This window comes from Plectropomus leopardus, chromosome 21 (assembly GCF_026936395.1).
Source record: "Plectropomus leopardus strain MGB_pleo_1.0 chromosome 21, ASM2693639v1, whole genome shotgun sequence".
NCBI classification, from domain to species: Eukaryota; Metazoa; Chordata; class Actinopteri; order Perciformes; family Serranidae; genus Plectropomus; species Plectropomus leopardus.
The window spans coordinates 20,376,115-20,401,046 of record NC_142196.1 but is presented as its reverse complement, the minus strand read 5'-3'; the positions used below and the strand labels follow the sequence as shown (position 1 = coordinate 20,401,046).

Here is a 24,932-nt window from a genome sequence, read left to right as displayed (position 1 = left end):
ATGACAAGGCTATTTTTTGAGTGTACTTACTGTGATTTTACAAGATAGGTTTGAGATGAAGAACCTCAACAACAACTGGTACAGAAAAGGTCATGACCTCTGGGTAAGGCTCACTGTGTCCAAGAATTTTGTAAATATTATGTCACATTGCTGTGACGTTGGTTTAAAAGGTGAAGTATTGTGTTTTCATTTGTGGCAAACCTTCAGTCTGTTTTTGTATTACACAAACTCAAAAGCAGGCCTATTACATGTGTATAATTTCTTTTTTTGGTTGTCTGGCTGAAAAGTTGATTCCATTGAAAGGGAAGTTTTAAATGTATTAAACTGAACTGAATTTACATTACTCATACATACAATGATAACTTTTCTAAATTTATAAAGTGATTCTTTGGGCACACTTTTGACATAAATAGCCTATGTAAACATTAACTAAATTTCCCAGAAAACCCACTTTTTCAAAGGGACGGCTGAACTGAATTAAAATAAACTCATCTGACAGTAGGGGACACTAGTGCAAACTCACAAAAACCAACTGTTCTGTTTTATCAACTCATGTCCATGTTAGCTGAGGAAAATGCATGCAATGGCCAGCAACAGCCCGTGGTGATTCATTTCCTTAGCTGTTAGGAGAACCAACTTTTGACATCCCCCACCCAATATAATAATAGTAATAATAAACTACTACTACTACTACTACTATTATTACTAATAATAGTAAGTGCTGGTAACTGCTGGTAACTGGCAATAGATGAGAGCTGGAGCCAATTTTAAATGTCCATGTCTGACAAAAAAATAACCCTTTGAAAAGTCGTCAGTATTAGTTTTCTTCTTTTGCATTCAGAAATCTTTCACAAGCATTTAAACCTTTGAAACCTGAGCATACAATGGTTTGATTTCTTTTTAAAAACATAACTAAAAATGCAATGAGCTACTTGACAAGGGATGTCCAGCAATTTGCAAGAAATTAGGTGACAAGAACATGAAATTAGTCAAATAAATAATGTTTTAAAGAATAAAAGTACAATAATATAATTATAATATAATCAATTAAAAAGCATGAAAGAGAAAATAGTGTGGTGATATTACTTGCCAGGGCAATACACTATAAACCAGAAGACCTAAAGGACGATTGTCAACCATTAACACAGGAGATTAAAAGAAGCTTTATGTTGAATTTTGTTGCTTCTGAGGGCAGATAGCTAAAACTGACAATATTTAGGCAGTTTTCTATTCTTCTAATGACACTCAGGATAGTAGATAGCCTTATTATAGTCCCTTCAAGTCAAACAAACGAGACCTGCATGCTTTTTCTCTGGAAACGGTTGTTTTCAGTGGCAGGCCTTCAGTCACAGATTTCAAATCTCGCATGCGCAGAACGGCTCATCGGCCCCGTCAACCAGGCGAGGTGGGTGGGAGAGAGCTGCGTCAAGCTGCCGTCAATGAGAATAAAATACCAGAAAATAGGTACTTTCGTTTTCAAAATAACAATAGTAAAGTTCTATCGTGATGAAAGCTTTCTGCTTTTTAATGCAAAAACAGTTTCTTTTTGTGCACCATGACAACATTTTGATTTAATATTACAAAAACTCCAATTAGATCTAAAACCATATTCAAATTTATTCGTGATGCACATGTAAAAACAAGAAAAGTAGACCAAAGTGTCAAAAATTAACCAAACAAACAACCTATGCTACTATAACTAGCTAAAAAAATATTAAAAACATGGGAAAATACATATGAAAACAATAATGATAATAAAACATTTAGATGCTTATTGCATCCTTACATTAACTTCAGATATACGCTCATAAATGATAAATTGCTATTATACTTCTCAAATCAAAAAATCTGAATCAGATTTAATGGCCAATTATGTGTACAGATACAGGTAGTTTGACCACGATTTGTTCTTTTGTACCTCTAAGTGTACAACAAACGTTTGACTGCTCAATACAGATATAATTTACTTAGTTTACTGCATCTTTAACAAATGCTGATTTTCTAAACTGCTACTCTTAATATTACAAGTTCCTGTCACCTTCCACTTTGCCATAGGCAACATAAACCAGTGCTTCAGCTGCAGTCAGGAACTGCTGTACGCATCGTGTTCATCAATCCAAAATGTGGAACTTTTCCCTTAATTTAATTTTTTATTTTTTGTTTGTTTTATGCACAATTTAAGATTAACAAAATGACAAAAAATAACACAGTATACAGTACAAGAAGAGAAAATAGGAGTAGGCCTATATGAAGCATCCACCCCCCCTAAAAAGGTTAAAATTGCACAATTTTATATGAAGCAGAAATATATGAAACGACAACATAAAAGTGTATAAAAAACCTTTAGGCGTCAATAGCCTATATAAAAACCATGCAACATATAGATATGCGAAGCAAAAAAAAGCAGACTTATGTATTCACTGACCCTCTAGAAGTGGTGAGGACATTGAAATAACATATTTTAAATAAACCAATACGCGTAATTACTTGAAATATTAATGAGTTAATTCAAACATTCAGCATTTACAAGAAAAGTCACTCCGGGTTTTTATTGTGAAAAGCTTGACCGGAAATTCAGACGTTCCTTCCCGCGAAATTGACGGCTGCTGTGAGAAGCTCGAGCGCGGCCGAGCAGGAGAGAGTGGCAGTGAATGTGTCTGCGGCAGCGTTTAGCGTTAAAAAACAAAAACTACGGCTGAAGGACAGAGGACCAAACCCCGCTGCAGCGAGAGACGACCTCGGCAGACCATGGACTATGATAAATTTTAGACAGAGGCTGGTAACGGCGGGCTGTTTTGACGACAAGCGGTTTATTGAACATCTGTAGAGCATAATGAGGGCATCCGCTATTCTTTACGGTGGTTTTTCCTCCGAGGTTTAGTTAGACGCAGAGTGACACTATTTATAAATGCGTCGCTTTTAGACATCCTCTCAAGGAATAGACACACCGAAGGGGACACAGCCTGCAGAAATTTAGTTAAATTCCTCCTCCCATGGCCCCTGGGGAACAGTGAAGTCATTTGAGAAGTCACCGGAGAAGAAGACACGTCTTAATCATCTCGATAGTTTTGCACAGTTTTGCGAGGAAAACAGGCTCCATAGGCTCGCAACAGACTCCCACTGCTTTTCCCTCTATTTTTACATGGTTTTGTCTTTCTGAGCATACATCGCCAACCCTCCTGTGGGCATTTTCACCGTTATTAAAGGATGCCGGATCAAATATCGGTGTCCGAGTTTCTCTCGGAGACAACAGAGGATTACAATTCCCCGACAACATCCAGCTTCACCACCCGACTGCAGAGCTGCAGGAACACCGTGAATGTGCTGGAGGAGGTAAGGCCACGGTGTCAGCCTGCCCGAGAGCTGTGTGCATGATGATGGATGGATGGATGGAGATGCAGAATTAAACAACACCCAAAAGAGACTAAATTACATATTAAAGATACATATTTAATGCAAAACAACCGGTTTTATTGGTGGAATGCAGTTAATATACATCCAAAGGTATGCAATCAACACAAAATTTAACCCTGTGAAACCTGGCCTTTTTTCCCCCCCCAAGAATATTACAAGAAGGCAATGAGGAACTTTACAAGAAACCACCCAAAAAAATCAGCGAAAAATTAGTAAAAGTTACCAGAAAATTTCCTGCATTAAATAAAAGTAATAAACAAACAAGAAAACAAGGATATGACCTGAAAAAAGTGCTAAAATATATAAATGCATTTATGTTAAATAATGATTTAAATTAATATATGTTGTTCTCTTTACTTTGAAAATAGATTTTTGTTTTTTTAAGTATTTTTTCTTTCTAATTTTCAAATTTTATTGATGGAGTGCAGTTTATATTCAACCAACGCTATGCAATCAATCCTAAATTTAACCCTTTAAAACCTGAGCAAGTTGGTCTTATTTCTTTCAAGAACATCAAAAGAATGCAACATGCTACTTTGCAAAAAACACCCAAAAATCAGTAAAAAAAGTAAAAGTTACAAGAAAAATTCCTGAAAATTTGCATGAAATAAAAGTGAAAATAAAAAAGGAATTGACCTGAAAAAAGCTGAAATTAAATATAAAAATATTTCTGTAACATAATAATTAAAAACACTTTCTTAAGACATTTTTCCTTTTTCTTAAACATATACAAATAAATCAAACCTGCTCAGTTGTTTCAAAGGTTCAAATGCATGTGAAAGCCCTCTGAATATAGCACAAGAAAACTGATGTCAAACCAGGTTTTACAGGGTTAAACGGTAATATTTGACAGTATTTCAAAAGGCCCAAATGCATTAGAAAAGATGATAATTGCACCTGTTGAGCTGCAGTTGCTGCAAAAGTGCATTTTTATGCACTAGTTTGCTACCTGCTGCAAAAATGGACAATTCCCCCCAACACATAACGCAGGGCTGCTGTGTGTAGGTGAACTCTCATCTTGTGTGCTTGTGAATCTGCTGCTTTTTCTTGCCAGATATGTAGAGTAATAATAGAGAGGGGGTGGATGGCTCTGGTGGTGTAGGGAATAGGAGGATGTGCACTCAGGCCTGCAGCTCTCTGTGTTCACTATTACATAACTTACAGCTTCAGAGCATGCTGCCAGGCCGTGGCAGTGTGTGTGTGTGTGTGTCACAGAGAGAGAAGGACCCTCTCTAGTCACTGGCAGTCAGATCTGGATTAACTGTTTCAGGATTATTGAGATTCCCCACTCTCACATAGGCCAGATTGCATAAAAAACCCCAACCGATTTCTTCTGAAAGTGAAATATTGCATACTCTCTGTGATGCTGTGTCACCTTTGATCACGTAGAGGTGAGTGTAATCAGGACAGGCAGGTGGGTTGCCGTGTGTATGTGTGTTTCGCACCTCCCCACCCCCACCATCACCCTCCACTGGCATCCTTCCTGCTATGATTAAATGGGGCATCCAACCAGGGGAGTGCACACCTTCACTGTTGTCTGTTAATGCCAAAACGTGACCTCATTTCCCATTTTAAAACACATTTGGCTGATGACGTAAATGACTTACGGCTTACAGTATTTAGTTCAATCTGTCATGTAAAGCAGAGACATTAAAAATTATTAACCCTTTGAAACCTTAGTAAATTGGTTCGGTTCCTTTCAGAAAAAAAATGGGGGGAAGGCAATTAGCAATTTAAGAAGAAAATGACAAATAAATCAGGAAGAAATTAGTACAAAAAAATTTTTAAAAAAGTAAAAGAAAATTACCTGAAAAAGTAGCAAAAAACAAAGTAAAAAACAAAACAACAACAACAACAACAACAGGAAAGTGACCTGTAAAAAAAATCATAAAATTATATTATCTCTGTAAAATATTTTCAGATATATAATTATGATAATAAGAAATAAACCGTAATTCTCTTGAAAATTTTCCCTAGATTTAAAAAAAAAAAATTATAAAATAAAATTTTCTATATCTACTCATTCTTGTAGACCAAACTTTTAACCCTCTGAACCCCGAGGAAATTGGTGTGATTTTTAAAAAAAAGCCAAAACTGGGGGAAAAGGAAATAAGCAACTTGGTGAGAAATTATCCGTATATTATAAGAAATTAGTAGATTTAGAAAACTTTTTTTTTTTTAAGTTGGAGAAAAATCTGTAGGAATAAAAAGAACCAGCACCGGTCTTGTGTTTTTTTTTTTTTTTTTGGTCTGTTTTTTAATTTAAATTTTTTTTTAACCAACTTTCAGGTAATTTTCTTGCTAATTTTTGGGTTATTTCTGTTTCTGGTGCTGCTTGCATTCTTCCCATGTTTTTAAAAGAGATCGGGCCAATTTGCTCAGTTTCCAATAGGCATCAGCATATAGAAAAGTGATGTGTATCCAGGGGTCAAAGGGTTAAATAACTGTACAGATCACATGTAAACATTAAGATGAGCAGGCCAGCAACCAGATATGCTAGGGGAAAAATACAAGCCTCATCCTCTCTTCCTAACAGCTACAGCAACAGACCCTATCCATCACTTCTATCTCCAATCCTTTACACGCGTATTGTATCATGATATAAAAAAAAATCGACCAAAACAAAACCAGGGCCGTGTTTATTCTCCACCCCGAGCCCACTTTGTGTCTGCTGACTGTAACAAGGAAAAGGCTCGCATCATGAATCACCTCTCTGGCTCTGTGCCTCTGAACGCAGAGACTGCAGCAGCACAAACGAAAAACATCTGTTAGAAAAGGCCGCCATGTGCGCTGGGCTTCAGTAGCCGCTCTGGAATTTTTGCAGAGATCACATGACAAGGAAGACCATTATACTAAGAGCGAGCAACATGCTCTTCAGAGTTTAAACAAAAGGAAAGATGCCCCTTGAAACATTTGGGCGAGGACAGTCGGGTAACTCAAACCGGGATACACCCATCAGACGGAGGATGTGGCAAACGCACAGGCAGCAGACAGCCAGCCTAAAGCCACGGATACTGTTAGATTAGTGTCTGTTTAATAAAATTAGCTACCCTGTTTGATCCCTGCGCAGACATGTAAGGACTCTCTTGCATCATACAGCCCAGAGCTGCTGCAGTGAAGCAAAACTGCCTCCGGCGTCACTTTGCCTGAAGAGGAGTTTGTTTAAAGTGTCCCGGGTTTCTGCTGAGCTCCGAGTTCTTGTCCTCAAACTTCAAGCATTCGTCCCTTTTTTCCCCTCCCAAGTCATTTCCTCGGTATGTTGACAAGGTAAATTATGCAAAGGTACCGCTTGAATATTTAATGCTGTAACTTGAGGGGGCGAGTGGACCCACAGGAGGGTAGTCATCCTCTGAGTCATGTGGAGGTGCAAAGAATGAACGAAGAAAAGTTGTTGCAACATCATATCATTTTAATTCGTCAATTATTGATCAGTGCATAATGACACCAGGCGTTGGCTGATACTGTTTTTTCAGGGCCCATACCGATACAGAATATTAGTAGTTAATGAGACCGATAACCGATATTGCATTTACAATAAAAAATAAATGTTTTTCAGTATTTCGAATTTGGAATATAACAAACTTCAACACAAACTCTCCGTTTCTCTCGATGTGCAGAGCCGCAGCCGAGCCGCAGCCGAGCCGCAGCCGAGCAGCAGCCGAGCTGCAGCCGAGCTGCAGCCGGGCCGCGTCTGAGCAGCGCTGCTCACACAGGCAGTATGGCTGCTCTGACCTGTTAATACAGCTGCCGAGATAAAAAACAACTCATGTGCTGCTCATGCAGGCAGTGTGGCCCAGGCGTCAGTTTCGGTAAAAAAGAAAAAAAAAAAAGAAGCCTAGCCTCCCTGTAACTTTTCTCACACAAAGGTGTTTACTGTTTACACATGAATCAGTGCAGCGTTATAGAAAACAATGGATGGGGGCATTGTTTATGTGTGTGGGTGGCAAACCGGAAGCTGTGTCAGTATGTGGGCTGGGTTTTATTTTGGTGTCATCTTTAGTGCAAGCAGTCATTGTGGTGTTGACGTTTTCCACGGCATTTCCCAGAAAGCAGTGTTGGATTTTCTGTTGAAGTTGGATCATCTTTTGTTCATCCAGATTCCAGAGATCATAACAACAAGTGTTTTCATTGTTGTTTGTTGTCAGAAATAACATTAAATGCCTTTCTGTATTCCAAGAACACAAAATCTTAAAATTGGTTGCTTGGGGTTTTCCATTAACAGAGATGTGAATCAGAGAGAAGCAATAACATTTATGGATTTGAGACACTGTTTGGTGTTTCTTTAAACTACTAGATGTGGAGCGTAAGGAAGACATTGTTGCTCAGTTGCTTCGTCAAACAGCTTGAGCCAAAGCAAGATATCTTAACAGCCACTAACCATATTGTCTTAGCATTCTGTTTGTAAATGTATGATCCTAACACATACGTTTTCTTAACCTAGTTGGTTGATTGCCATTGGGAATCAAGGGGAAAACCTTTTTGGTTTTTGTGTCCCTTTGACTTTTTCCTGAGTGCAACCTTCACCCCAAACTTCACATTTTAAGCACCGCATTACTATTTTATCACTATTAAAATAGTAAGATTTCTATGTTTTATTATGTTATTTGGGACATGGAAGACTTTTTTATTGATCTGTGTTTTGAACATTGTGCTGCAAGCAGAGGTTTTTGATGATTAATGAACGTCATTCTGGGTTTGTAGATTCTTAAATCGAGGATTTGCTGCTTTTCTCTGACTGTACATAAAGCTGGACAATGTGTCTTCACTTCCTCCCACAGATGAAGCCAAGATATTTTGGTTATGGCTGCTGCTGTGCGCTGGTGACGTCTGGAGTTAGAGTCTGCGCAGTAGTAAACAGGGAATAGAAGAGCGCTATAAAGGTCCTGCACCTGTCGGACCCAATCACGTGCCAATCACAGCTTTAAGTCATGATGTCACCCTCTTTTATAGTATCAAATAGCTAACTAAAAACAAATTTATTGCAAAAACACTTAAACAAACATCAGCATTATTAGACCTACCTTCCCTCTGATTTTGGAACAAGCTCGGTCCACTTGGTGTTTTACCTCGCTATGTTTGCGTTTTGTTTTGTTTTGTTTCACTGCTGTGTCGGCGTTTTCGTAGCCTCCTCTTAGATGTGTGCTGCTAACTGTCTGGCACCTGGTTGCTACCTTTTATGAAGTCCCGACTAGGGCTGCACAATTAATCGAAATATTATTGAAATCACATTTTGGCCAAGTGTAATATCCTTATTGCAGAAGCTGCAATATTTTGATGAAAGCACTGTGTCACAAAATAATTTATAATATATTATAAAAACATGAGCCATTGAGCTTTTCAGATGTTAGGGAACATTATTTGTCAAGGAACTTATCAAATTTATTAAGAAATCTATTTTTTAATATATATTTTTAGTGAAAATATTTTTTTTCAGTGAAAATGAAATTAAAAAGTGGTGATTCTCATTTTAAAAAATCCATAGATATTTATTTTTTTGGATATCATGCAGCTCTACTCCCTAACTCACCTGAGCACTGTGCCCAGGAACATCCCAAACGCAGCAAAATAATAAAATAAGAAAACACAGGTGAAGAGTAGAGTCTCTGCATACACACAGATAATTGAGAGGGGTTCCCTTTTTATGAGTCTATACATTGATTTTAGGAAAATACATCCGAGAAATATTTCCAAGTATACCTTTAATATAGAATGAAAGTAATAATGGTAATAGCAGCTCTGCGATAAATATATTATAAAGTCTTTAAAAGAACAAAATCATCGAAAAGATAAGCATGTCTGAAAGCTTTAATCTGATTTCCTCCTGCTTTGCACAGACTCAAACAAAACTCTGCTACATATGCGCAGCCGCCAATACTGATATCAGTGCATCTCTGATTTGTCCCACCCACACTGCAGCCTATAACATTAAAAACTCCCTTTTTTCCTCCCAAATACTAAAGAAGAAAACACATAAACTATAAATATTACAAAACAGATTGTGTTTTCCACCCAGAAGCAGAGAATCTGACATTTGCTTGTTTGAAAATGTCACAGGTTATTTCTCTGAGACCCTCCTGCCTTCTCTGATATAAGTTAATATTAGCAGCAGGCACTTGTTATTCCCCTGTGGGGCATGTATTGTCTCCCTCCCTGCCCCACAGATGGTACTTTGCGTCATTGGGTTTGCTTTCCTAAACCACAGAGAGCCATAGCAGCGATACAAGGGAAACCCTCACTGCATTGGCATTCCTTTGAGCGTGCCTCTCGCACCACATCACATGGGCTGGACCAGAAAAATGTTGACTTTTCACAGTCATTTTATTCAAGCATGGCTAGGCTTGACCTAATAGGCAGAGGCCTTTATATTTTTTTTTACTTTTATATAACAGCCTTTTCAGTCGCAGCATTTGAAGCTTGAGACACTTCAGAGAGTTTGATGCTTTTCTGTGTTTGAAAAAAAAAAAAAGAAAGCTGAATGAGGTGTTTTATTCCGAATCACTGCGTCTTTATATTGGAGTGAAAGTAGTAGCCTGAAGTCGTCGTCATGGAGTAATTCTCAGATTGCAAAAAGATTTACAGTAGTTTATAAAATGTCTCATAACTGCTGCCAGGAAAAGATTTCATATTCCTACCATTCTTTTAACAGCTTAAAGGTTATCTGTAAATTTGTATGAATTGGTATCACTCCAGTCAAATGTTGGATGTCTCATTTTGGAAGAATCTCATCTTAATGGTTCCCTGTGGAGATTGTGACCACTAAAGCTGTAGAGCGAGAAGTTGATGGGATACATACACATGCAGAACGTATATGTGACAGTTATGTGCTGTTAAAGCCAGCAAAGCACCAACGTAAAGGAGACAGACTGAAAGCTTTTGTGCACAATGCCAGGACCAGCATGCACTTCAGGGTGGCAGAAATAATTATCATGTTCAGTTTTCTCTGCAGCAGCGTTGGCCGAAACCTCACTGTTTTCAGTCAATCACTCTTTCAGTCACCCACTCAGACAACAGAGAAAGAGCACTGAGCGTGCAAAGACACCGGGGCTGCAATTTACCGCTGATTTTCTTTTCAGATAAGTCACGTAATCATCTTCTCTAAAAAATACCAGAGGATGCCGATATATGCCCATCACAGTTGACCAGAGCCCAAGATGATGTGGCTTTTTTTGTCTAAAATATAAAAAAGATATTCTGTTTAGTGACAAATAAAGCAAAAAAGGCAGAAAATCTTCACATTTTTCACCAGGAACTTTCTTTTTGTATTTGCTGAGAAAAACTGTAAGTAAACAACAAGACAAGATTTGTTTAAAATAAAACATCCATAGGGTACATTAGAAAAAAAGAAGAAATCTACAATCAGAATCAGAATCAGAATCAGAAAAAGATTTATTGCCAGGTATAGTTAACACAATACGAGGAATTTGTTTTGGTGGGTTGGTGCAACATAAATATAGAAAAAAAACAAAAACAAAAAAAACAGATAAAATAGAAGATACAATATATAAAATATAAAATATAAAAATATAAAATAAAAAATATAAAATATAAAATATAAAATATAAAATATAAAAAATAGAAAATATAAAATATAAAAAATATAAAATATAAAATATAAAAATATAAAAATATAAAAAATATAAAAATACTAGTTCACAAAAGCATTGTTGTTTCTCTTGGGTTCCAAATGCCAATAGTTTGAGAGACACTATTTTTTAATGATATCAGCTTCAAGTTATTTGCCTGAAAAGCACCTGAGGTCATTTCTTTGATGACACACTGTCATGTGAGCCTTCAGCTTTGTCACATGTAACATCAGTTGTAACAAAATCTGCACAGATAACAGATAATGTTAGCTTTTTTCCTCACATATTTGGTCATGACGCCTCAGAGGAGGAGCTGGCTGCTTCTTTGATCTGGAAACTACCTGAAAGTCTTATTAAAGCTGAGAGTATTGTTGAAAGGATGTTTCATTTTCACAGCGTATGCCTGTTGGGGAATGTCTCCTGTTATAAACTTAATTAACACTGAGTATGTGTGTGTACCATGTGCCTGTCTGTTAGTGGAGTGCTGAGTACTTTAGATGAATAATAATACTTTGTAGTTGTTGTTTTTTTGTTTTTTTTACAGTTTTGTTGGGTCAAATTGTAATTATCCCTAGATGTGTAAATAGATTCTTGGATTATTTTTCCTTCTTGTTTGATTTGGCTCCCTATTTTGGACGGCTTTTAGATTCCCCCCACAACACCAGAAATGAGGCAAAAGCGATGAATAATTCAAAAGGAGGAGGCAGGTTTTTATCATACTTGGCTTTACATAACAAAACTGAGTGCTGGCTATTTAAGGCTCCGTTCTGCAACATTTGCAACGGAGGAGCACAGCTGTGTCACATTCAATTATTAATGAAGTTATGGCTTTTTATTCATCATTTGTCCCCTGTGTCACCAAACCCAGTGAATCATATGGTGTGAGAGAATGGGAGCATTTTTCGTCCCATGGCACCATTACTCACATGACATCTTGTTCCAGTTAAACTGCACTGTGAAAAAGGCAGTTAAAGTGGTCATTTGCTTGCAAGATACTCAAATTTTGATGAATGCAGTGGTGACTTAATGGTGTTTCACAGATAACAGTGACGCCAGTGCTATGATGTTAAATTCTTTTGGATTTCTTGTTGATTAATTTTGAATTTTTGAGCCAATAATTCTCTATCTTCTATCACAGACCTCTAGTACCGACAGTAAAGGAGTCAAACTGACATATTTTGGTGAGGAAATCCACAGATTGATGCTTTAAGTTTAGACTCAAGCTTTAGTTTAGGGTTTAAACTGCTTGCTGTAGTAAGTAGGGCTGGAAAACTCTCAGTTTGAACAGCTGCTCAACTTAAATTCTTTGCCTCAAACGGTCCACATCATCAATGGAGCTATTATACAGGGGTCAAGTGACACTTATTGGCCACATGCAAGTTATAAGCGGAAACAATAGAAAAGGAAAGAGAGTGAAAAGGAGATAAAGGAAGCTCAAATGGCAGAAATTATGAACATCCGCAGTGCATCAAAGTGCTAGCCAGGAATTAGCTGCTGATGCAATTGTGTAGGCTAAAGGGCTTTATTTTGCCTTCAAGCTTAGCTACTGTACCACATAGCCTAACATGGAGTCCTAATATATATATATATATATATGTGGATACTGTGGTAGCTTCTACCTGATTTGTCAACTGTATCATGTATGCAGTGGACAAAAATATGGACAAAAATATGGACAAAATTTGCAGCAGACAGTCCACAAGGCATCATTCTGAAGCTGAGGATGCAGTTGGCTGATAGCAACAGAGCAGTTATTTTGTTTAAGTTGACAGGTGATTACTGCAGAATTGGTTAGCTTTGTGTCACTTTGCATTACATTACAACAAGTGGTAGCTCACTGAGCGGATGCTGTGCACATCTGACTGGAACAGTATATTATGCAAAATGTAACGACACAACGGTGTGTGTAATCACAGATAGGGTTGGACTTGACTTGGAGATAGTTAAGGTTAACAGGTTGCAGTGTTTTTCATGTCTGCCGTTGTGCTACTCCGTCTGTGCCTGTGCAGAGTACAATCTATGGTCCGAGACTATGGTGTAATGAACAACACAGCGCTCCTAATGAACAGTCCATCTCCAAACATGTTAAATTAGTATGTGGCAGCAGATGTTTTAAGCGTGGCGGGCTGCCACAAATAAATGAATGTGTAGGAAACCCTGCGGTTTGGTCCGGACTGCAGGATTCTGGCTTAACACTTCATTTGCATTATACCGTCAGAATGTAAAAAACTGGAAAATCTCTTTAAATTTATTAAATGGCTTTGTTCAATTGAAATTGATTACGTGCGGTCTGAGTTCTGATCATTGACGCTTAGCAGAAGCAATAATATCCTTTTTTTGAATCAATATATTATGTCAAAGTACTGTTTTTTTTAGTAGCCGTGTCATGCATCACACTGTCCAGGGTAAATTTTGCAGTAATGACCCTCTTGCTGTATTTTATTAAATACCTGGTAACCCCTAGCCATATTTATGTCAATCACATAAATGTAAATTAAGGCTAAATTAGTCACCTCTTTGTGTCAGTGAAATTCATTACAAATAAACAGATTATCTCTGATTTAATACATTTTTTTAGTCTTAATGTGACTGCCAGCAATGGTGGCTTTGCTGCCATTTTGCCACCAGTTTGACATGTTAACTCAGAGGCAGTATTGTAGCTGTTGTAAATTCACAAAATTTCTAACTGGGAATATCACTGAGGAGTCTAACATGAACAATTTTAACCCCTCAGCTGCTCATAATTACAGTCTAAACAGTGTGACAATATAAAAGCATTAGTGACGGCTACAGTACAATGCTGATTTGTTAGTTATTATAATAAAAGAGCATCTAAAGAAGGGGGGGTGTTCCTTTAAATCTCCCTCTCTAAATACAAACAAACCTCCGGGATATTTTCTAATTTGTTCTGTCTCCCACAGCAGGAGGTGAGACTCTGTTGTGTTGCTTGTTTGTCGGCTTGTTTGCCGTCTGTGGCTGAAATCTGATAATCGGTCTGTGGGCCACAGCTGTTGGCCTACCTCCCTGCCACAGCTGCACGGCGTATATCATCAAGGGCTATTAGCCGGCAGCGGATTAGCCCCGGACCAGACTCTGCCCCGGCACTCTGATCCCCCTGCTCTACCCCAGATTTAGGCGAGGAAGAGTGGGTCAGTGTTCACATCTGTCTGCAGGCTTCCTCACACGGAGAGATAGTGTAAGTCTTTCTCCATCGACAGCCATTTTAATCTCCAGTGTGTCATCAGTGCAGCTACCAAGAGTGACACAATGACCATTACAGAAATAATGTCTTAAACAAGTATGTTTGCTTTAAGTGAAGGTTACTGACTTGGGCTATAACGATCGATTATTTGTTTCCCACCACTTTTGTTCTGATTAAAATATCTCAACGACTATTAGTTGATTGAAATTTTGCACAAACATTTAGGATTTCCAGTGAATCCTGTTGACTTTGATGATCTTCAACTTTTCATCTGGCACCATCACTGGTTCAAATCTTCAGTTTGTCCAATACTTCAAATACCTGCAAAACTAATGACATTACCATCAGCTTTGGCTGTACTTTGGGTTTAATTCTGTGAACTCCAAGCTTTTTTTAAACGTCTTTTGCTACTGTAGCATTTTCTTTTCGATGTAATATATAAGTTCTGCACCTATATGCAGATAGCACAACAATGGCAAGAAGTAGAGAGAGCTCAAAAATATCTTTTGGGCAGTAAAACACCGTAATAATCCCATGAACCAGTGAATTTCTCTGATAATTTATTTTTCAGAAATTGGAAAAATTGAATCTATACATGAAATTTTTTTTCATGCGCCCACAAATGTTACCAACATTAAAAAAATGCAGGGCCCCTGTGCTATAGATATTGAACTTACCTTCACTTACATCTCTCTTGGCCTTTCCGGTCCAGTCCTTGTAAGCAGCCTGCAGTTTGTGTTGCATTCATTCTTGTCACATGACTGTTGGTCTCAGATGAGTCATTGAGGGCTTCACAGTTGCGCTGAGGAGTGCAGAATTTTATGTTTACATGCAGTGGGTTTATTTTTGGTGAAATTGTAAATAGAAAGGGAGAATGCATTTCAATGAAATATGCTGATGCTGATTTTAAAGTTTTTTTCTGGCTTTTGCCTCTATTGAAGATAGTACAGCTTAAGTGTGAAAGGGGAGGGGATGACATGCAGCAAAGGGCCGAGGTCGGAATCGAACCTACAGATGCAGCACGAACGTAGCCTCTGTGCATGGGGTGCCCGCTCTACCTACTTAGCTACTGGGTGCCCTGAAGTATTATAATTTTAAGCTTAGAGTGGGTTGTTTTCTTACAGAAGTGTTCGCTGCACATTATGTGTAGAAAGACACTTGTAAGTTTAAAAATCTGACTAAAATTTCTGTTTTTACAGTTTCTGGCTATGATAAATGGTGTCATTTTGGCATTTTTTAAAAAAGAGAACATGCCTTTCACACTTGCCTGTGAGCTATGTGGTATACAAAAGTAGTGGTTCAGAGGTTTTGAGCTGAGCCTTAAAAAAACTGCTCTTTGTTAGTCTTCTTCTCTGGTCGGGTAGTCAGGGAGAAAGTCTAGTGCAGCAATCGAGGTGTGAAAACGAACGAAATGTTTGCACTTGTGCACATTTCTTCACTGTCTGTACAGCCATTAGATGTAAAAGAAGCATTTGAAAATCCAGACTGTATTTGCAATCTGTTTGTTCTGTGTGTGTGTGTGTGTGTGTGTGTGTGTGTGTGTGTGTGTGTGTGTGTGTGTGTGTGTGTGTGTGTGTGAGTCCTCCATTGCTGCTCTGTACATACAAGTAGAAAATGTTAGCATGCTAACACTCTGAACTAAGGCTGAACATGGCAAACATTATATCTGCTAAACATCAGCATATTATCCTGCTGATGTTAGCATTTAGCTGAAAGCACCATTGTGCCTCACAGAGCTGTTGACTTTTAGTCTTGTTCCTTAGTGACCATCATCCATCTTTACTGTAGTTTAGATTAAATACTCTTTGTATACTGTGACATTCTCATTGCAAAGAAAACACAGTTAAAAATATGATTTTTACTTTTGACTGTAACATTCAGCTGGTCCGAAGAGATCTCAACAACAACAACAAGGTTTTTTTTCCTTTTTTTGGTTAAAAGTTTGTATTTTAGTCGCAACAAAACACCCACAGATCCTCTTCATCCTCCTCTGCTCATCTTTAGTTGCTCTTCATCTTTCTTTTTCTATGATTGTATCAACGCAGTGCTGACATTGTTGTCCTGAAGGACAGCCCTGCAGAACCAGGGGACAGTGTTGTCCTGTGACAACTGGCTGTCGTGTTGTGGCCTGAGGGGTAAACAGTGCATCTCTGTCTGTGAGCTTTGATGGTGTTTGGCCCTGGACCGTGTCTGTGTGTGTGCATTTGTGTGTGTGTGTGTACAGCAGCTAAACAATTGATGCTGCTTTTCAATGTCAATTTGAATACTACCTTTCCCAGAACAGCCAAATGCTTTCTAGCCAAGAGGAAAGGCACTGACAGTTCCTCAAGTTAAGTTGTTTACATCTTTTCTTAATACCATTTAACATCGGTGAAAAGTGTTACATCACTTCCTTTTCCACATCATGACAGCAGCCGTCAAAGCCCCTGTCACGACTCTCTGAAAGACTTCAGATGGGGGAAATCCAAGTGGAAATGTGCTTTAGGATTGGTTAAAGCTTGTGTTGGACGTCACGGTAAAGGCGTATTTCTGTTCCTCTGTGCGTCCAGTTGCTCAAAATATCTGAACATCCAAATGGCCTGTGGGAGTGGATACACCTGTGGTTTTGAAATAGCCGGTGTCTCGCCCGGCAGAGTCCCATAAAGTGTGAAATTTGAGACTTGTCTGCAGAAAAACTTCAAGGAATGCTGTAAAGTGCTCTGCAGACTGTGACTTTGGCCAAGGACTCATGACCCAGCGGTTGTGCAGGAACGTTACTCAGAGGCTAAAAAAATAATGTTTCTTCTGATTGTGCATGTTTATCAAGGGAGCACATTCTTTGGCGGCGTGCCCTTAAGATTCACAACGCGGGCGGCTGGTTGGTCGGAAGCGGAGCTGGAAGGCTTATCAGCAGATCAATGATAAGTGAAAGATTAGTGGTAGTTTGTTTTAGTGTCTTTGGTTGACCTAGACAGCGCTGGTTTGTTAGTCTTGGTCTTTTGCCAGCTCTTCCAGTGTAGTATTGTAGTACCGTGTTATGAATGATCGATACGCGAACATTCCAAGTATTTAAGTATTGTCTATATAATAGGACAAATGTTTTCTCATTGTTACTGATTAACAACCTTACAACATACAAAAAAATCTCTGCACAAGCTTCACTCAGTAGTTTATGACCGCACAGAGGGATAATTTTCATTATAAATGTATCCCACCATTATTTTCTCAATTGATTGTTTAATATTTTGGTCCATAATGTGCCAGAAAAACCTGCTGACCAAAGCCCAACTTAACCAACAAGCATACACCCAAAGATATTTAGTCTTACATTGTACTAAGGACTAAGAAAACCAACAAAAATTCTCAACCGAGCAACTGCAACCAGTGTGTCTTTTGCATTTTAAAAAGTCTAGGTATCAACACCTTCAAGTATCATACCAAGAAGGTTTATCCAGTCTTTGGAAATACAGATGCATTCAGTGTTTCCTGTCTCTCTCTCATATTTTTGACACTTTCCTTTTAACTATGAGTTCAAAACCAGAACCATAAGGAAGTTTCTTTACCCACAAACCTCAAAAACGTGAAACTACCTCACCTGAAAAAAAAAACGATTATTGATGTTGCTTCTGATAAGAAACCCATTTTTGCATTCACACATTTGTGAAAAAGATTTCAAGACTGACAAAGCGGCCTTATATGAGCTTCAAAGTTCATTCTCGACGTCCTCGATGTTTACTTAGCTCTTCTGGAGGTTTCAGTTGTTTAACATGAACCTTCACAGCTGATGAACTGTAGATGTTAACTTCTCATCTTCATTAGCTTAAGATTCATTGTTGACCTTACTAACAGCAGTTACCAAACAAGATCATTTTTCATTAAAGCCACGTTTTAAACATAAAATAAAAAAAAATGTAACCCCAACAAAGAAGCAAAGAAAACTGACAGACGCTCATTTGTCATTCGATCTAAAAACTTTTTTTTTTGTAATTGTTTAGTCCATGGACAGGAAGTTAACAGGCGTTCATTTTGATAAACTGATCGTGTTAAGTGACACTTCATACATTTCCTAGTTGCAGCTCCTCAGTTGTGGCGATGTGCTGCATTTCTTATCCAAACTGAGAAAATTATCTGCAGGTGAATCAGTTATCGACGGTAGCAGCCCAGCAGTTTGTTATAGTTTGTAAGTTAAGAGGTTTATATTTTTAAGGAAACGACCTCTTTGCTCTGCTGCTGTTTGTTTTCTCACTGATATCAAACACTATAAGATAAAGGATGCAAGATGTCATTTTTGAATCATCAGCTGTGAGTTTCTGCCACTATTCTCCTGTTTAAGGCCGATAATAGCAGCTGCTTCACATGAATAATGAGTCCCTGACTGGTAAACACAATACACATAAAGGTATAGAGCCTGTTTGATGTGAGGTAAATGCAGTGTAATGCAGCAGTGCGTGGGTGCGATTGTGAAAACATGCACATTGCTCGAAACAAGCAGTGGGCTGAGCGAGAGAGCAAGCATCGCAGAGGGAAGCTGCCAAATGAAGTGTGAATGTAACACTGCTGCATGCTCGGCTTGACTTTTCGTCGGCCGCACGCATGCGTGTCAGTTCTTGTGAGATCTGCAGCAGAGAGCCGGCATCCTCACAGCTCAGCAAGTTGGCTTTATCCACCGTGTGGCCTCACTAGACTCACCACAGGAAGCAGCTGAGCAGCTCATTTCTCTCTCTGACAGTAGAGCTGGATGCTAATAGCACTAATAGCAGCGATACATAATAGAGAAATCTCTAACATGTATTGACTTCTCTTAGTGGCCAATAACATTAGCAGATCAAGATTTATTCAATAGATACAAGCTAATTAGAGCAGATATCCAACATAAACTGCCAGTGACTCAGCTTATAGAGTCTTATTTCCTTGAGTTTGTTTCATCACCACAGTAAACGTCATCACCCTTTTATAATGACAATGTTATCACATGGCCAACCAGTCGAGCACAGAGACTGGTGAAATTTCATTGTGGTTTGGACTTCCTTTTGGGACATTAAAGTGTTAATGGGAGGTTGCCATAAATGGGAATTGAGAGTTGGCTGCAAAAAGGCGACGCATCGACGAGCTGTGCTGCTGGAAAATCTAACAAAGAAGGCTGAGCGTTAAGGCCAAATATGCAAAATGAAAAAATGAAGTCTGAACATGCATTGTTAAATCGGAGAATGGGTTCAAATGAGGCCAGGGCTAATGTTACACTTGATATAATGCATCCATGGAGTGGATGGTAAATGGGCCTGCATTTGGAGAGCGCTTTTCTAGTTGTTTGACCACTCAAAGTGCTTTCCATAAGTCACATTCACCCATTTATATACCCATTCACACACTGGTGGAAGAGGCTTCCTTACAAGGTGTCACCTGCTGCTCCATTTTGAAACACACACCAACTGAACAGCCATTGGTAGCAGTTTTGGGTATCCGGTATCCTGCCTAAGACACTTCAACATGTGGACTGGGGGAGCTGGGGATCAAACCACCTTCTGATTAGTGGACGACCCGCTCTAACTCCTGAGCCACAGCCGCCCCAAGCAGTGTCATTTTAAAACCTGTGCAGATCAAACACTGAATGTTATAGTAAGTGATGGCATATATTACGCTGCAGATGATTCTTTAAAATATTTGATTACCGATGTGCAAACAAAGCTAACTAGATTTGCTATAATTTGGTTACAGACACAAATTTGTAATTACTAGGTGCTAGCTGTTGGCCTGTCAGTCAGTTTACTACTTTTAAAGCAGACTGAAATATCTCAACCAACTCAGCTATTGGATGAATAACTGTTAAATTCGGTTTAGACATTCATGGTCCCCTTAGGATGAATTGCAATTCCTCGCTCGCTGACCTTGGCAGCATAGAGAAGTGAGCATGCCTTTAGACTTCTAGTCTTACTGATTCATCATTAGTGTACCATATATCACGTTAACGCCTGAGTGAAAAACCAAGCATGAATGGTATGATAAAGGATAATGTGAGCTTGGCAGTTACTTGTGTTTTAATGGTGCTATTTGCCAACCAAGCCAAGTAATTTGGCAAAAACATAACACAAATACGATTCATTGTTCACTTTGATGTATCACCCACAGTATATCAAGCAGTATATCAAGTCTCTCTTTACTTTTTTACACTAAAGACTTCCCTGAAAAGTAGGAATTGTTTCTAAATCATATTAAGGGGTTAAAACATGCAAAACCACTGGTCTGACCCTTTTAGAACTGCAATTTCATTTTCTGTTTTGTCTTATGTTGCAATGCTGCAAGTGAGGTATCTGCATGTGGCCAAGTGATTACTTAATTATTCCTATTGATCAAGTAGAAATATTATGTTCTTTTTGAGTGTAAAGAGAAAAAAATATCTTGGCTTTTAAACTTCTGTCCATTACTACGTGTTGATCAGTATTTGAGATCCTCATTATCTTCAACAACCCTGAAAAAGATGTCGTCTCACTTCTCATTTCAGATGCACTACATCAGTCATGTGGTCATCCTGATACACCTCTTAACCAAAACCACCGACAATCGATCGCTTTCTTTCGGTACTGTGTGTGTGTGTGTGTGTGTGAGAAATAGGCCATCTGACCTCAGCTGCTTTTGGAAATGTTACATCCTCTCATTTTTCCCATTCCTCTTGGAGAGCTGAAGGCCTCTCCGGCTGCAGGCCCAGAGAAAGGGATGTGCATTTGTTTCCTGCCAATGAAAGCAGCTCCCCACCCTTCCTGCTTGAGTCATGCCACATAGACTCAACAGACGGACGGACGGACAGACAGACAGACAGACATAATGACCTGACAGACACACTGATTTCTTCTGTGACCTTTTCATTTAGACCTATTTACAATCTAGTTTCATTGCTGTAATATTTATCTTCGATTGTTTTGTGTATTTTTCATAGTAGCTTTTGTATAATTGTGAGACAGAAAAGGAAATGAGAATACAATTGTGAAAAAGGAAGTAGAGATAAAACCCATTGGTGTGGAGAATTGCAAAATAATGATCAGGTCAGTCACTTTCCCTCTAAAAAACGCCACAGCAGATGTTTTTAGCCCTGTAGTCTGGCTCCAGGGAAGTCCTTTGATAACTGTGCCCCTTCCTGTTTTCTTCTTCTAGGAAATAATTAGCATATTAGCAAATCTGAGAGCTCTGGTGTCCAGTCTTTGCTGGGTGAAGAGTCAGATCTGCCACAGTGGCACAGTCGAGTCCCAGTGTGCTGCTGACAAACACAGAGCAGGCCAGTTAGTCAGAGCTGCTTCCCACAATCTCCACGGCGAAGAATGTCGAGCCGACGCGTGAGACGGCCAGACCACGTCTCCTTGGTAACCGCACAGCTGCCCTGCCGGTGCGATGCCAAATGCCAAGGTGGCGGAGAAGAAATGATGTTCAAGGAGGATGAGTTCAGGGAGGAAACGAGAAAGACGACTAACATGCCATGAAAGTGACAGAGCAGGAATCTCAAGAGCACATCACAAAAACATTTTCCCAGACAGCCAGAGAGTGTTGTTTTTATTCCTCAGCTGTCAGCAGAGAGCAGTTTGGTGTCATTAGACGGAGTGCTGACGACCCGGGACAGGACACTGACAAGCCTGGCCGCTTCCTGCTTCCTGTCAAAGGACGGCTGCAGGGGAAACGGCAGGGCTGCTGAGGGAGGATAAGGCCGCGGGCAGGAAGCGTGAAGCTGAGACAGCCTCCAGTCAGTCATGCCCAGTCACTTCAACCGCCAATTTCCCCCGAGGCTTTGACCTCCTGGGCATGACTGTGTGTGTTTGTGAGGTTGTTTGGGAATCAGGAAGTCAGCCCCATTAACCTCACTGGTCACATGGGTCATGCTTCATCATCTTTTAATCCTGTTGGGGGTTATTTCTGTTTTAGTTATGAAATAATTAAGAAAGGCTTTTTTTTCTATATTTTTTTGTCTATAAAAAGTCAGAAATAGTGAAAATGCCTGAAGAGTTTCCCAAAGTGGAAGTTGATGTCTTTAATGTCTTGTTTTGTTTGACCGATAGCCCAAAATACCAAGATATTCAATTTATAATCACATTAAACAGAAAAAATCAGCACATCCTTACATCAGAGAAGCTGGAAGCTCCAACTTTTTGTCCATTTTTCACTTTTCGACGAACAAACTAAGCGATTCTTCGACCGACAAGGTCTATTTTCTTCTGTTTTACATTTCCCACCTTTTTATTGCTGCAAGCTTGAGCCAGATTTTAAAGAAAGGGTGGAGTATTTTACCCAACTCTGTATCCCTAATCAGTCTACCTTCCAGCTTTTTGATTGCAGAGCTTTTTTTGATGGTATTTGTTGTTGATGAAGTGGTTGTTGTTGTTGCCAACTGCTCTTCAAGCTGCTGATCAAAACCTGCTTCACTTTCCCTGAATGCACCAGAAGGAAACCTCTGGGCTCAAGCTCGAGGTTGGTGATAGCACAACATTCGGTTTTGATAGCAAGTTATAAATGGGCCAATATCACCATAAATAATACAAATACCTTTTATTATTAAAAGTGGCAAATAGACGAACATTGTTTATGAGGTGAGAGCAGCATTAATAAGCTAACTTGGACTACATTTCTTTACCAACAAATGTCTTGGTAAACATTTCTTCAAGCTAGTTTTTTAATGGTAAATGGTAAACAAATATTTATTGTAGATGTTAGAGCTAAAACATCTAGTGAAATAGCATAAAAAATGATCTGCAACAGTTTTAATAGTCGATCAACTGCTTGTCATTTGTTAGCTATAATACCAGAAACTACTGCTTTCCATTGAAGGGACAGTTCTACCCAAAATCAAAAATACATGTTTATACCTGTATTGCTCTTCATCAGTTGAGATTATTTTGGTGTGAGTTGCTGAGTGTCGGAGATATCGGTAACAGGAAGGTCTAACATATCAAACGTATCACTGCAGAAGGACGTGTGCATCCACAGCTGCTGGAAACATCTATTTTCTGCTCAGTATAATGGAACTAGATGGCACTTGGCTTTTGGGCCTCAAAGTACCAAATAAACATTTGAATCTCAACAGCAGTGTTTCTTTCCAGAAATCACGACCCAGTTAGTCAAAACAATCCACAGACCTTGTCGTGAACAGTTTCATGTAGGAACTATTTTCTTGCTGCCAAACTACACCTGCCAACTGTATCACTGTGCAGAGCGAAGCGTGCATCTACTGCTAGCTCACCAAGCACCAAAAATGTTACAGCTCAGCCGAGAAGGACGACACTTAATATTTTCATCTCAAGCTTTTCAGGAGCACGAGCCTCTCACCCATGAGTCGATGCACCCTTTCTTCTGTGTGCTGACACAGTTTGTGGGTGTAGTTCAGCGGAAAGAAAATAGTTTGTACATTAAACTGCTTGTAACAAGGTCTGTGGATTATCTTGAGTAACCTGGTCATTTTAATGTATTTTTGGTACCTTGAGCACTACAAGCTAAGTGCTATCTAGTTCCATGATATTGGAGCGAAGGCAGACATCTCTACAATATTTCCAACACTAAAACAGCCTCGATAAATAGCACTACAGGGTGAACTGGCCCTTTAAATTATCAACTAATACAGATATATTTCAGTATTTTATGACAGTTAAGTGAATACCTTTGAGTATTAGACTATTTATTGGACAAATCAAGCAATTTGAATATGTTTACTTGGACTTTTAGGAAATTAAATAGGCATTTTTCACTATTTTGTGTTTTTTTGTAATTATAGACAATCGCTTCATCAAGAAAAAAGTTGCAGATAATGATAATAAAAATGGGACCCCAAAATTATGGCTGCAGACATTCACATCATAGTAGTACAGATGAAAAGAGTATGTGCACTGAGAAATGTGTTCATGTTCCCAGAAGATGATTAAACACGACATGACACATCCATCAATACTCCAAACACCGCTCAAACGCTCTCAGAAATCAGTTGTTGTTGTCATAATGGACATTTGATTGTTTTCATAAGTGAATATTTATCTGAAAAAAATATGTTTGAACAGGATGAAATGCTTTTTCGGTCTCCTCTTTTACATCAAACATTTTATAAACTTTCAAGGACAGTTTACCTCGACACTCGGTGCTCATGCTGGTTACAAAATCTGTTCTTGCTGAGGCACCATGCACACTGCCGCCGCCCTTCACCTCCTTTAAGCCGGCCCTTGACCTCTCTGGCTCCGTCTCTGACAGACTTCTACTTAAAAGCGTTCTGACACTGACATGTTGACTTTCACAGTGCAAATGGTTCTGCGAGACAGATATTTCTCAGTGGAATAACACAATGTACTCTTATCCTTTGCTTCTTTTTCACAACCCGCACAAAATAAATCGTCCACATGCATCACAACCGCAGATGTTTTGGCATTGTCATACTTTCTAATCCCCCTGGGTTGAGTTGGAGCTTGCCATTGGTTCCTGGCAGATAAAAACAATCCTTTGACTATATTCAATAGTTGTCTGTCTTTTGGAAAGCAGAGTTTGGATGCATTCTTGCCTGTTGCCAAGGGTTTGCAAAGAATGTGTGCCAAGACGGCGCTATTTCATTGATTTCATTTCCCCCACTAGAAAGCAGAGAGACAACAGCTTTAACAAACCATTTCTCCAAGTTACATTAGTCACAGTCAGCACTGAGATAGTGCAGGCCAATGTCGAGTTATTTAATCGTTTATCCTCTGTAATGATTTGCTTAGATTTGGAACGAATGTTCTCAGTCGTACTATGTAAAACAAACG

The 24,932-nt window shown here is 38.9% G+C and overlaps 1 protein-coding gene across 4 annotated transcripts in view; it reads left to right on the top strand.

Annotated features, from left to right (window-relative positions):
* The first annotated feature begins 2,608 nt into the window (after positions 1 to 2,608).
* asap1b (ArfGAP with SH3 domain, ankyrin repeat and PH domain 1b) overlaps positions 2,609 to 24,932 on the top strand; it is a 78,053-nt gene continuing 55,729 nt past the window's right edge. For all 4 annotated transcript variants that reach the window (XM_042510829.2, XM_042510826.2, XM_088071957.1 and 1 more), the window contains exon 1: positions 2,609 to 3,333. In XM_042510829.2, coding sequence (XP_042366763.1) covers positions 3,208 to 3,333 — 126 coding nt within the window. In that variant the 5' untranslated portion in view covers positions 2,609 to 3,207. The remainder of the gene's footprint in view (positions 3,334 to 24,932) is intronic.